Source organism: Salmo trutta, chromosome 22 (assembly GCF_901001165.1).
Source record: "Salmo trutta chromosome 22, fSalTru1.1, whole genome shotgun sequence".
NCBI classification, from domain to species: Eukaryota; Metazoa; Chordata; class Actinopteri; order Salmoniformes; family Salmonidae; genus Salmo; species Salmo trutta.
This window is the reverse complement of record NC_042978.1, coordinates 42,616,155-42,630,630: the sequence shown is the minus strand read 5'-3', so window position 1 is coordinate 42,630,630 and position 14,476 is coordinate 42,616,155. Positions and strand designations below refer to the sequence as shown.

At 45.2% G+C, this 14,476-nt stretch overlaps 1 protein-coding gene across 1 annotated transcript in view; it reads left to right on the top strand.

Annotated features, from left to right (window-relative positions):
* Positions 1 to 14,476, top strand: part of pde4dip (phosphodiesterase 4D interacting protein) — a gene marked incomplete at its 5' end in the record, with an annotated part of 81,340 nt that overhangs the window by 44,297 nt on the left and 22,567 nt on the right. Inside the window, 3 exon segments of the mRNA XM_029708045.1 lie at positions 3,377 to 3,630; positions 7,580 to 7,711; positions 9,642 to 9,902. Of these exon segments, the coding sequence (XP_029563905.1) occupies positions 3,377 to 3,630; positions 7,580 to 7,711; positions 9,642 to 9,902 (647 nt within the window).

Below are 14,476 nucleotides of genomic sequence, written 5' to 3'. Positions count from 1 at the left end.
TTGGATCTTAATCTTATGTTTTTTAGTGGATTTTAAAGACATTTTGTGTTCCTTTTTTGACGTGAGCTACCTCTTCAAAAATCCTGTTAGTTTAAATAAAATGTAACAAGAATTGATTTTTTGAGAAACAGATTCACATTCCAGGACCTGCAGACAGAGTGGTTCACAGAACATTTAACAAAGGGTCGGATGAGGCCAGGTTTTTGGGCCAGCGCTTCAGTGTGAGTTATAAAACACACAGAAGGCTGACTAGGGTTATCTGACTCTTTATGTTTGACCATTCAGCCTCTCAGTCACAGAGCTTCTCTCTCCTCTGACTGGAGTGGGTTCCTAGTGCAGCCGCTAGGCCTGGATACGCCCGCCTAACACCCCGCTCTGATCTCTCCTTCCCTGGGAGAGAAACACTACTCTCTCCGGTCGCTCCGTGTTGTGTTTGGCTGAAGGATCGGAAGCTCCCGCTTCCTTCCCGAGGTCCATCAAAGGTTTTTGGAAGCTTGGATTTGAAAACAGAGGAGTGAAGGAGGGAACTATTTGAGACACAGACAGACAGACAGACAGACAGACAGACAGACAGACAGACAGACAGACAGACAGACAGACAGACAGACAGACAGACAGACAGACAGACAGACAGACAGACAGACAGACAGACAGACAGACAGACAGGAAGAGAGAAACAGAGGAGAAGAGAGACAGATAGGAGAAGAGAGACAGACAGGAAGAGAGAGAGAGACAGACAGGAAGAGAGAGACAGATAGGGAGAGAGAGAGAGAGATAGGAAGAGAGACAGAGGAAGAGAGAGACAGACAGGAGAAGAGAGATAGACAGGAGAAGAGAGACAGATAGAAAGAGAGAGAGAGAGAGACAGACAGGAAGAGAGAGAGAGAGCAAGATAGATAGGAAGAGAGACAGTGCTACTACTCTCCTCAGGCAGTGTGAGACTGAGTCACAGCGCGGTGAATACATCTCCTCCCTGCTGTACCAGCCCACCAGCAAACAGTAACACTACCAGTGGTTCTTTACAGCAGAGACAGAGGAAATGCATTGGAAAGACCACTTGGTTAAAGAGAAGGGAAACGACACCTGAGCTAAATTACTGCACAGCAGATTTGGGATTTCTGGGACCTTGTTGGGCTTGTCTGTACCGGACCAAACTGGCCTGGGTCAGAATCTGCTTAGGAGACCGCGCTAGTCACAGTCACAGCGGCTGCTGTGGATACAGTGAGCACGCCTCCGTCTCTGGGCCTAATCTGGGGATTTACATTGCTTTTCACCTGATTGCTCATGACCAGTCCTCCCTACCTCCATCATGCTTTCTGGCACATTCCCCTTCCCATGACCTACCTACCACTCCGGGGATCACGACCTCATCATTAAGCGAATGAGCACTGCCTGGTTACCATAGAGACCCAGTTGAGAGGCGTTGCCACGGCGACGACCCCCCACAACGAGGACGAGGACAACAACTGTCTCCCTGGTGTGAAGGAGGATGAGCAGGAGGAACCGGAGCAGCAGAAAGGCCAGGATGGCGGCTCTCTAGCCCAGGGAGGAGGACCTTTGGTGGGGAAGGCTGGCCAGGCGAGCAGTGGGCCCAGGCCAATGGCTCCCCTGTGGAAGGCCATGCTGTCTAAAAGCAGCCCTCTGTACAGAGACTCTCTGTTCTCCTTCTCTCTGTGGGAGAGCAGGGCCCAGGAGAGAGAACTGGCCCTGTATAGAAAACACACTGACAGAGAGAGAAAGGCCCTGCACAGGCAGATGGAAAAGTAAGACAGAAAGAAGAATACCTTTATTTTTCTAGTAATATGAGAGTGATACTAACCAGAGTGATAGTAATCAGAGTGATGTAATCAGAGTGATTGTAATCAGAGTGATGTAATCAGAGTGATTGTAATCAGAGTGATGCTAATCAGAGTGATGTAATCAGAGTGATGTAATCAGAGTGATTGTAATCAGAGTGATACTAATCAGAGTGATGTAATCAGAGTGATGTAATCAGAGTGATTGTAATCAGAGTGATACTAATCAGAGTGATGTAATCAGAGTGATGTAATCAGAGTGATAGTAATCAGAGTGACTGTAAATTGTAATCAGAGTGATTGTAATCAGAGTGATATAAATCAGAGTGATTGTAATCAGAGTGATGTAATCAGAGTGATAGTAATCAGAGTGATACTAATCAGAGTGATGTAATCAGAGTGATACTAATCAGAGTGATAGTAATCAGAGTGATAGTAATCAGAGTGATATCAATCTGTGTGATAGTAATCAGAGTGATAGTAATCAGAGTGATACTAATCAGAGTGATAGTAATCAGAGGGATACTAATCAGAGGGATAGTAATCAGAGTGATAGTAATCAGAGTGATTGTAATCAGAGTGATTGTAATCAGAGTGATAGAAATTAGAGTGATTGAAATCAGAGGGATAGAAATCAGAGTGATAGTAATCAGAGTGATAGTAATCAGAGTGATAGAAATCAGAGTGATACTAATCAGAGTGATAGTAATCAGAGTGATAGTAATCGCTAACTGTGTACTATACAGTAAGTCCTTCAGAGGAGAAGCCTGTGTGTGTGTGTGTGTGTGTGTGTGTGTGTGTGTGTGTGTGTGTGTGTGTGTGTGTGTGTGTGTGTGTGTGTGTGTGTGTGTGTGTGTGGAGGGATCAGGTTTAGATTGGTGAGTCGACCTTCACCCAGGGTGCTGCTCTCAATTCATTAACTCAGCTGAGGGGGAACAGGGTGTGTGTGTGTGTGTTTATCACATTCTGCGTGTTACGATGACATGAATGTATCCAAACTTACCGTATATGATCTTGAGTGAGGTGCCAGTGGTCACCTACTGTCTGTGTTGATCCCTGTCTGTCTGTCTGTCTGTCTGTCTGTCTGTCTGTCTGTCTGTCTGTCTGTCTGTCTGTCTGTCTGTCTGTCTGTCTGTCTGTCTGTCTGTCTGTCTGTCTGTCTGTCTGTCTGTCTGTCTGTCTGTCTGTCTGTCTGTCTGTGTTGATCTGTGTCTCTGTGTCTGTGTTGATCCCTGTCTGTCTGTGTCTCTGTGTCTGTGTTGATCCCTGTCTTTCTGTGTCTCTGTGTCTGTGGGCAGTAAGCAGCTTGAGGAAGGATCAGATCAGATCACCAAGCCTCTGTCTCTGTCTGTACAGAACAGGGCAGCTAATAGCTGAATCATTCTTTGTTTTCTACATTGTGACACCACCACTCTCTGGTGGTGTCACAATGCAGACACTGCCCACTGTACATCTAGACATCTCTGCTATTGAAAAGCCTGTTTTGTCCCGATTGTCCCTCTGTCACTAGAGAGCAGGTGTATTGTTATTATGTGGGCAAGGACAAGATCACTGAAGGTCTCCTCTTTGTTTGTGTACAGGCTGAGTAAGGAGCTCCAACAGAAGGATAACGTGATCGATTCTCTCCGTGCCAAACTCACCCAGCATCAACCTCGTTCTGACACACCATGCAGTAGCCACGCCCTCTCTGACACCACCGACCAATCAGACCACATCTCCTTTGTGTCCAATGAGCAGGGCTCCACCACTGAGGATCTGGAGCCGTGCTCAGACATTGACACAGCCAGTGAGTATGGCCAGGAGGACAGACGTGCCTCCACTAGAGCCAGTACAGGTAAATGTGAGCCACCACCTGGATTTGGTCCTATGTATGTAGCAAGATCTGAAATGGGGATTTTTACATTGGATAAAAGTAGAGAATCAGAGCTAGAAAATGGTATATCATACACTGCAGTTGAGGAACAATAGGAAAGGAATTCTGCTTTGAAACTTGATAAACTTGTAACCCCACTTTTGACAAAATGTCCCTTGAATGTTTTGATACACCTACTGGAGAGCTCTTCTTTGTCTCCACCCATTCAGCATAGTCACCCTCTTAAGCCTCAGCCCCACCCATCTCTTTAAGGATTCACATGTGAGGCCATGTGCTAAACAGAGTGAGCAGTGTAGTAAACAACCAAATATTTCAAGACTAAAAGTGGTAAAGGTAGTAGCCTACCATAAGGAAAAACTCCAGGTAAAAATACACTTTATCTAGTCCTTGGCCTATATCCTAGTCTGACTTTGGTGCAGGTCTTATTGTTACTCACATTACAGTCTCTGGTAAACACACACTATATCAAATAAAATCAATGTTTATTTGTCACATGCACAGGATACAGAAGGTGTAAACGGTACAGTGAAATGGTTACTTGCATATTTGCATAGTAGCAATATCAAAAACAGAAAGAGTCCAGATAAATATTAGATGATGCTTACCCAGACACTATGCTATAACCACCCCTCAGCCACATCTAGCTAAGTGGACACTATGCTATAACCACCCCTCAGCCACATCTAGCTAAGTGGATACTATGCTATAACCACCCCTCAGCCACATCTAGCTATCACCCACAGACACACCTGGCTAACTTGATGGCTCATGTAATCATCTGGAGAAGTGGAGTCTTTTGTTTTTTGACATGTTGCTAGCTAGCTAGCTAAATAATGAACCCGACATAATCTCAACTCATACTACTACCAATACAAACTGATTGTCATAGCTGTAGTATGAATCTGCAGGTAGCTAAAGCTAACCAACTAGGTTCAATGTTAGCTACCTAGCTAACATTAGGCTATAACTAGCAATCCTAATGGATTTCTGATTCTAATAATATTACAACACAGATCATAGATGTATTGTTAGCTAGCGATCCAGCAAGCTAACATTCGCTAGCTAGCTAACAGTACGCTTTAACTTGCAATGAAATCTAATTTCTGACTAAATTAGAAATGTATAATATCCGAAAATGTAACTAGACTCTTACCCGTATACATGGATGAACGCTTTACGGCAGACTGGAACCATTTAACTCTGTTTTATTTATCTTGTTTGTCCAGCGTTGTCAAGTAACTCTGGTTAACACTGACCATGGCATGTGCAGAAGGTAGAACATCACAACTTTTTCCAACTGATCTGTCGATAGCGCCTGCTAAATTCAGGACATCAATGTTGTTGAGAAAAGGGCTAACGTTATACAGTTGAAGTCAGGAAGTTTACATACACTTAGGTTGGAGTCATTAAAACTTGTTTTTCAACCACTCCACAAATTTCTTGTTAACAGAGTATAGTTTTGGCAAGTTGGTTAGGACATCTAGTAATTTTTCCAACAATTGTTTACAGACAGATTATTCACTTATAATTCACTGTATCACAATTCCAGTGGGTCAGTAAGTTGACTGTGCCTTTAAACAGCTTGGAAAATTCCAGAAATAATGTCATGGCTTTAGAAGCTTCTGATAGGCTAATTGACATAATTTGAGTCAATTGGAGGTGTACCTATGGATGTATTTCAAGGCCTACCTTCAAACTCAGTGCCTCTTTGCTTGACATCATTGGAAAATGAAAAGAAATCAGCCAAGATCTCAGAAAAACAATTATAGACCTCCACAAGTCTGGTTCATCCTTGGGAACAATTTCAAAACGCCTGAATGTACCACGTTCATCTGTACAGACAATAGTATGCAAGTATAACCACCATGGGACCATGCAGCCGTCATACTGCTCAGGAAGGTGACGCGTTCTGTCTCCTAGAGATGAACGTACTTTGGTACAAAACGTGCAAATCAATCCCAGAACAACAGCAAAGGACTTTGTGAAGATGCTGGAGGAAACAGGTACAAAAGTATCTATATCCACAGTAAAACAAGTCCTATTTCGACATAACCTGAAAGGCCGCTCAGCAAGGAAAAAGCCCCTGCTCCAAAACTGCCATAAAAAAGGCCAGACTATGGTTTGCAACTGCACATGTGGACAAAGATTGTACTTTTTGGAGAAATGTCCTCTGGTGTGATGAAACAAAAATAGAACTGTTTGGCCATAATGACCATCGTTATGTTTGGAGGAAAAAGAGGGAGGCTTGCAAGCCGAAGAACACTATCCCAACCATGAAGCATGGGGGTGGCAGCATCATGTTGTGGGGGTGCTTTGCTGCAGGAGGGACTGCAGGAGTGCACTTCACAAAATAGATGGCATCATGAGGAAGGAAAATTATGTGGATATATTGAAGCAACATCTCAAGACATCAGTCAGGAAGTTACAGCTTGGTCGCAAATGTGTCTTCCAAATGGACAATAACCCCAAGCATACTTCCAAATTTATGGCTTAAGGACAACAAAGTCAAGGTATTGGAGTGGCCATCACAAAGCCCTGAGCTCAATCCTACAGAACATTTGTGGGCAGAACTGAAAAAGTGTGTGCGAGCAAGGAGGCCTACAAACCTGACTCAGTTACACCAGCTCTGTCAGAACGAATGGGCCAAAATTCACCCAACTTATTGTGAGAGCTTGTGGAAGGCTACCCGAAACGTTTGACCCAAGTTCAAAAATTTAAAGACAATGCCACCAAATACTAATTGAGTGTATGTATAAACTTCTGCCCCACTGGGAATGTGATGAAAGAAATAAAAGCTGAAATAAATCATTCTCTCTACTATTATTCTGACATTTCACATTCTTAAAATGAAGTGGTGATCCTAACTGACCTAAGACAGGGTATTTTAACTAGGATTAAATGTCAGGAATTGTGAAAAACTGAGTTTAAATTTATTTGGCTAAGGTGTATGCAATCTTCCGACTTCAACTGTATCTTTAAAAAAACGTTGCGGTAGAAAGGATTATCAACACATACTGAGCAGCTCACGTTATAGACAGAAGCATGCTACATGGCAGACCAATCCAAACTGTTCTCCTGGCATGTCCAGCCTGTCCAAACCAACTAGGCTCATAATTTAACAATTGTATTGGTATTTACAGATGGAATACAAGTTTGTTATTAAGGCACATTAAAGTTCACATGTTCCTGACGGCATTTCTATCCAAAAAAATATATGTTTAAATGCCTCTCCTTGTCACGGCTGTCAAAAGGAGCGGTCCAAAGTGCAGCATGGTTGTAGTTCCACATTTTATTAAATCTGTGAAACTTTGCAATACATAAATAACTGAATCGACAAAACAACAAACCGTGACGCAGAGAGAAACAAACACTACTCAAAATATAATCACCCACAAAACCCAGGAAGAAAAACCCCTACTTAAATATGATCTCCAATTAGAGACAACGAGGACCAGCTGCCTCCAATTGGAGATCAACCCCCCAAAAAACAACATAGAAATAGAAAAACTAGAACTTAAACATATAAATACAAAACATAGAAAAACACCAAAAACACCCCCTGTCACGCCCGGACCTACTCTACCAAAGAAAATAACCTCTTACTATGGTCAGGACGTGACATTCCTGTGAAGAAGTGACGTGCCACATATGCCCAGCTTCCTGAAACGGGTCACAAATGGTCACACTCACACACACACACACACACACACACACACACACACACACACACACACACACACACACACACACACACACACACACACACACACACACACACACACACACACACACACACACACACACACACACACACACACACAGTTGACTGCACATCCATATTTGTAATGCATGATCAACAGTTCACACCTCATCTGTAATTTTTTCATTCCTCATCTCTCTTTTATTTCAGATTCTCACTGTAACAGTGTCCCCATGTCACGCCACCCCTCCATCCCTCCTTCCACCAGTTCATCTCACGGACACCAGTCCTCCATCAGCTGTCCCAGCCTGCAGCGGTCAGCGGACACACAGACACAGACAGGTAGGCAGAAAGACAGGGAGAGGGAGGAGGAGTGGAAGTGACTGCCTTATTCAACACATTGTTGCTAAAGTCAGTTTCACGGTATCCACATACTGTACTTGTCATATCATGCCCAGACATTGAAGTGTTTTCTTCCCTCATACAGTGGGGGAAAAAAGTATTTGATCCCCTGCTGATTTTGTACGTTTGCCCATTTACAAAGAAATTATCAGTCTATAATTTTAATAGTAGGTTTATTTGAACAGTGAGAGACAGAATAACAATAAAAAAATCAAGAAAAACGCATATAAAAAATGTTATAAAATGATTTGCATTTTAATGAGGGAAATAAGTATTTGACCCCTCTGCAAAACATGACTTAGTACTTGGTGGCAAAACCCTTGTTGGCAATCACAGAGTTCAGACGTTTCTTGTAGTTGGCCACCAGGTTTGCACACATCTCAGGAGGGGTTTTATCCCACTCCTCTTTGCAGATCTTCTCCAAGTCATTAAGGTTTCGAGGCTGACGTTTGGCAACTCGAACCTTCACCTCCATCCACAGATTTTCTATGGGATTAAGGTCTGGAGACTGGCTAGGCCGCTCCAGGACCTTAATGTGCTTCTTCTTGAGCCACTCCTTTGTTGCCTTGGCCGTGTGTTTTGGGTCATTGTCATGCTGGAATACCCATCCACGACCCATTTTCAATGCCCTGGATGAGGGAAGGAGGTTCTCACCCAAGATTTGACGGTACATGGCCCCGTCCATCGTCCCTTTGATGTGGTGAAGTTGTCCTGTCCCCTTAGCAGAAAAACAGCCCCAAAGCATAATGTTTCCACCTCCATGTTTGACGGTGGAGGTGGTGTTCTTGGGGTCATAGGCAGCATTCCTCCTCCTCCAAACACGGCAAGTTGAGTTGATGTCAAAGAGCTCCATTTTGGTCTCATCTGACCACAACACTTTCACCAGTTGTCCTCTGAGTCATTCAGATGTTCATTGGCAAACTTCAGACGGGCATGTATATGTGCTTTCTTGAGCAGGGGGACCTTGCGGGCGCTGCAGGATTTCAGTCCTTCACGGCGTAGTGTGTTACCAATTGTTTTCTTGGTGACTATGGTCCCAGCTGCCTTGAGATCATTGACAAGATCCTCCCGTGTAGTTCTGGGCTGATTCCTCACCGTTCTCATGATCATTGCAACTCCATGAGGTGAGATCTTGCATGGAGCCCCAGGCTGAGGGATATTGACAGTTCTTTTGTGTTTCTTCCATTTGCGAATAATCGCACCAAATGTTGTCACCTTCTCACCAAGCTGCTTGGCGATGGTCTTGTAGCCCATTTCAGCCTTGTGTAGGTCTACAATCTTGTCCTTGACATCCTTGGAGAGCTCTTTGGTCTTGGCCATGGTGGAGAGTTTGGAATCTGATTGATTGATTGCTTCTGTGGACAGATGTCTTTTTTAAAGTTAACAAGCTGCGGTTAGGAGCACTCCCTTTAAGAGTGTGCTCCTAATCTCAGCTCGTTACCTGTATAAAAGACACCTGGGAGCCAGAAATCTTTCTGATTGAGAGGGGGTCAAATACTTATTTCCCTCATTAAAATGCAAATCAATTTATAACATTTCTGACATGCGTTTTTCTGGATATTTTTGTTGTTATTCTGTCTCTCACTGTTCAAATAAACCTACCATTAAAATTATAGACTGATCCTTTCTTTATCAGTGGGCAAACGTACAATATCAGCAGGGGATCAAATACTTTTTTCCCCCACTCCACCATCATTCCCTCTTCTCATACCTCTTTCTGTATCCCTGTCCTTTCTTCTTCTCTATGTCCTCTCTTCTTCTCTGTCCTCTCTTCTTCTCTCTGTCCTCTCTTCTTCTCTCTGTCCTCTCTTCTTCTCTCTGTCCTCTCCTCTACTCTGTCCTCATATGTATTTCTCCTCTGTACCTCCAGGCCTCTACAGTGGACCAGTGTCCAGTTCTCTCCCCACCCCTCCTCAGCCCCAGCCCCAGTCCCATCCCCAGCCCCAGTCCCATCCCCAGCCCCATCCCTGCTACCACTTCGACCTCTCCTCTCAGAGAGCCCCCCTGTCCTTCAACCCCCAGACTGCAACCCTGCGACCCCGTTACCATGGAAGCAGGCCTGGGGCCTTCTCCCTGGCAGAGGTTCACCAGGAGCTGCAGATGTTACAGAGACAGCTGGGAGAAACTGAGCGTGCGTCACTCTGCACCCGTGTGTTTGTAGCATGGAGTGGCTAAATTTGTCTCTCTTTAAACACGTCATGTAATTACATGAGGTTATACACTCTAAAATGGACCCTGTTTTAGTAAAAGTGTAATTTGGCATGGGGATACTAGAAGTAGTAATGGCAAGATGAACACAGGATTTAAGGTCCAGATACATGGATTGACTCACATACGTTTGCATTGATTACCTGTGTGTACACTGAGTGAGTTTCATATTCAAAGCTTTGTCTCCTGGCAGTAATGTCCTCTTTAAGACTAGCATGCTATCCCACCGCCCATCCCACCGCCCACGTGTAATGTCCTGTTGAGATCCAGACTAGCGTGACTAAATGTGTGAGTGTGCGTGCTAACTTGTGCGTGCTAACCGACCACTCATCAGGCTCTTCATCTGAATGGGGTAGGACGTGTGACAGTGTTGTCTCTAGGCTCTCTGAACATGGAGGGAAAAGAGAGAGAGGAGAGAGAGAGAGAGACAGAGAGAGACAGAGAGAGGGAGGGAGGGAGGGAGGGAGGGAGGGAGGGAGGGAGGGAGGGAGGGAGGGAGGGAGGGAGGGAGGGAGGGAGGGAGGGAGGAGTGATGGAAGAGACGGAGGGAAGAGAGAGAGACGAGAGAGAGAGACGGAAGAGAGGAATGAAAGAGAGAGAGATGGAAAAGAGGGAAGGAAGAGAGAGAGAGACAGAAGAGAGAGATGGAGGAGAGGGTGCCAAGTGTAATTGAGCAGGAGTTGATTTGCTGTAGTCTATCTCATGGCTTTGGGCTAACTGATTCTATGCTCTCCTAATTATCACAAATCTTGTTTTCGCTGAGGAAATGTACGAGTCTGCTGTTAATGATAATGCAGAGGATTTTCCCAAGGTTGATGTTGACGCATATCCCATGGTAGTTATTGGGGTCAAATGTGTCTCCACTTTTGTGGATTGGGGTGATCAGTCCTTGGTTCTGTAACGGTCGTTGTTTGTAGTTAAAGAAGAAGTGGACCAAAACGCAGCGTGGTAAGTGTTCATGATATTTATTTTCAAGAAACACTCAAACAAAATAACAAAAGGGAAAAACGAAAACGCACAGTTCCGTCAGGCACATAAGCTAAACAGAAAATAACTACCCACAAAACACAGGTGGGAAAAGGCTGCCTAAGTATGATTCCCAACCAGAGACAACGATATACATCTGCCTCTGATTGGGAACCCTACTCGGTCACAACAAAGAAATATACAACATAGAATGCCCACACCACATCACACCCTGACCTAACAAATAGAGGAATAAAACGTCTCTCTAAGGTCAGGGCGTGACAGTACCCCCCAAAGGTGCGGACTCCCGGCCGCAAACCTGAATCTATTGGGGAGGATCCGGGTGGGCATCTACCCTTGGTGGTGACTCCGGTTCGGGGCGTAGCCCCCGCTCCGCCAGCTGATCCCTCCGCTTTTGTGTAACCCGATCATGGATCGTCGCCGGAGGAACCGGACCCTGGATCATCGCCGGAGGCTCCGAACTGTGGACCGCCGCTGGAGACTCCGAACTGTGGACCGCCGCTGGATACTCCGGACTGCGGACCGCCGCTGGAGGCTCCGGACAGGGGACCGTCGCTGCAGGCTCCGTGCCACGGATCATCGCTGGAGGCTTCGTGCCATGGATCATCACTAGAGGCTTCGTGCCATGGATTATCACTGGAGGCTCCGGGCCATGGGTCATCACTACAGGCTCCGGGCCATGGATCATCACTGGAGGCTTCGTGCCATGGATCATCACTGGAGGCTTTTTACGTGGAGCCGGAACAGGTCTCACCAGACTGGGGAGACGCACTGGAGGCCGGGTACGTGAAGCAGGCACCGGACGTACCGGGCTGGGGAGACGCACTGGAGACCGGGTGCGCAGAGCTGGTACAGGGTATACTGGGCCGTGGAGGCGCACTGGAGGTCTGGAGCGTAGGGCTGGCACAACCCGTCCTGGCTGGATGCTCACTTCAGCCTGGCAAGTGCGGGGCGCTGGTACAGGACGAACTGGGCTGTGAAGGCGCACTGGCGACACAGTGCGTAGAGCTGGCGCAGGATATCCTGGACCGAGGAGGCGTACTGGAGACCAGGAGCGCTGAGCCGGCACAATCCGTCCTGGCTGAATGCCCACTCTAGCACGGCAAATGCGGGGTGCAGGCACAGAGCGCACCGGGCTATGAATGCTCACTGGAGATATAGTGCGCATCACAGCATAACACGGTGCCTGACTGGTCACATGCTCCCCACGGTAAGCACGGGGAGTTGGCTCAGGTTTCAACCCTGACTCCGCCAATCTCCCCATGAGCAGCCTCTTGGGCTTCCGTTGTTGCCGTGCTAGTTCCTCATAGCGTCGCCGTTCTGCTCTCGCTGCCTCTATTTCCTCCTTCGGACGGCGATACTCCCCATCCTGCCTCCAGGGTCCTTTCCCGTCTAGGATCTCCTCCAAGATCCATTCCTCCTGACCACGCTGCTTGGTCGTTTAGTGGTGGGTAGTTCTGTAACGGTCGTCGTTTGTAGTTGAAGAAGAAGTGGACCAAAACGTAGCGTGGTAAGTGTTCATGATATTTATTTTCAAGAAACACTCAAACAAAATAACAAAAGGGAAAAACGAAAATGCACAGTTCCGTCAGGCACATAAGCTAAACAGAAAATAACTACCCACAAAACACAGGTTGGAAAAGGCTTGCTTAAGTATGATTCCCAATCAGAGACAACAATATACAGTTGCCTCTGATTGGGAACCCTACTCGGTCACAACAAAGAAATATACAACATAGAATGCCCACCCCACATCACACCCTGACCCAACAAATAGAGGAATTAAACGTCTCTCTAAGGTTAGGGCGTGACAGGTTCCAAATATTGGGCAACATGCCAGAGCTGAGGATGATGTAAAAGAGTTTAAGTTTAGCCAGTTGGAATTTGTGGTCTGTATATTTTATAATTTAATGGAGGATACCATCAACCACACAGGCGTTTTTTGGTTGGTGGGTTTGTATTTTGTCCTGTAGTTCATTCAACATAATTTGATAATCCAGTGGGTTCTGGTAGTCTTTAATAGTTGATTCTGTAACGGCCGTCGTCAAAATGAGACCAAGGTGCAGCGGAGGATGTGTTCATCTTAAATGAATTTAATGGACCGAATGAACACTATACAAAAATAAACCAAAAAACGACCAGCAACAGTTCTGTCAGGATACAAAACTAAACAGGAAAATATTCACCCACAAAGCCCAAAGGAAAAACAGACTGCCTATGTATGACTCTCAATCAGCAACAACGAACTACAGCTGTTCCTGATTGAGAGCCATACACGGCCGAAACAAAGAAATACACCAACATAGAAAACGGAACATAGAACGCCCACCCATGTCACACCCTGGCCTAACCAAAAATAGAGAACAAAAAACCCTCTCTATGGCCAGGGCCTTACAGATTCTAAGATTTGAATTTGATCATGTATATGTTTTTTGCTGTTTGTTCTTTGTTATAGGGCCAAAAAGATTGGAGAAGTGGTTTATCCATACATCTCTATTTTGGATAGATCACTCTTTGTGTTGTTGTTTGTTTAGTGTTTTCCAATTTTCCCAGAAGTGGTTCAATTCTATGGATTCTTCAATTACATTGAGCTGATTTCTGATGCGCTGTTCCTTCTTTTTCCGTAGTGTTTTTCTGTATTGTTTTAGTGATTCACCATAGTGAAGGCGTAGGCTCAGGTTTTCTGTCTCTATGTTTTTGGTCGGACAGGTTTCTCAATTTCTTTCTTAGGTTTTTGCATTCTATATCAAACCATGTGTCATTGTTGTTCATTTTCTTAGGTTGTCTGCTTGACATTTTTAGATTTGATAGGGAAGCTGAGAGGTCAAATATACTGTTTAGGTTTTCTACTGCCAAGTTTACACCTTCACTATTACAGTGAACATTTTGTCCAGGGAATTGTCTAGAAGGGATTGAATTTGTTGTTGCTTAATTGGTTTTTGGTAGATTTCCACACTACTTTCCTTCCATCTATAGCATGTCTTAATAATATTCAATTCCTTTGGCTTTGATGATTGAGCATAGCTCTGTTCAAGTAGAGTGTGATTTTGCTGTGATCTGATAGGGGTGTCAGTGGACTGACTGTGAACGCTCTGTGTTGAGGTCAGTAATAAAGTAGTCTACAGAACTACTGCCAAGAGATGAACTATAGGTGTACCTACCAAAGGAGTCCCCTCGAAGCCTACCATTGACTATGTACATACCCAGTGTCCGACAGAGCTGCAGGCGTTTTTGTTGGTTATGTTGTCGTAGTTGTGTCTAGGGGGACATATGGGGGAGGGAATGCTGCCACCTCCAGGTAGGTGTTTGTCCCCCTGTGTGCTGAGGGTGTCCCTGTGCCTGGAAATTGTTGATCTCAACCTCTGGGATGGAGCAGCTGTCTTCGTTAAAGTATGGGGATTCTATTTCGGGGGATATAGGTAGCACACATGAGGACATTTTTCTCTGTTGAGATCATTTTCTTATTAATTTCTAGCTAGATGTAAAATGTTCCTGTTTTGACTAATTTAG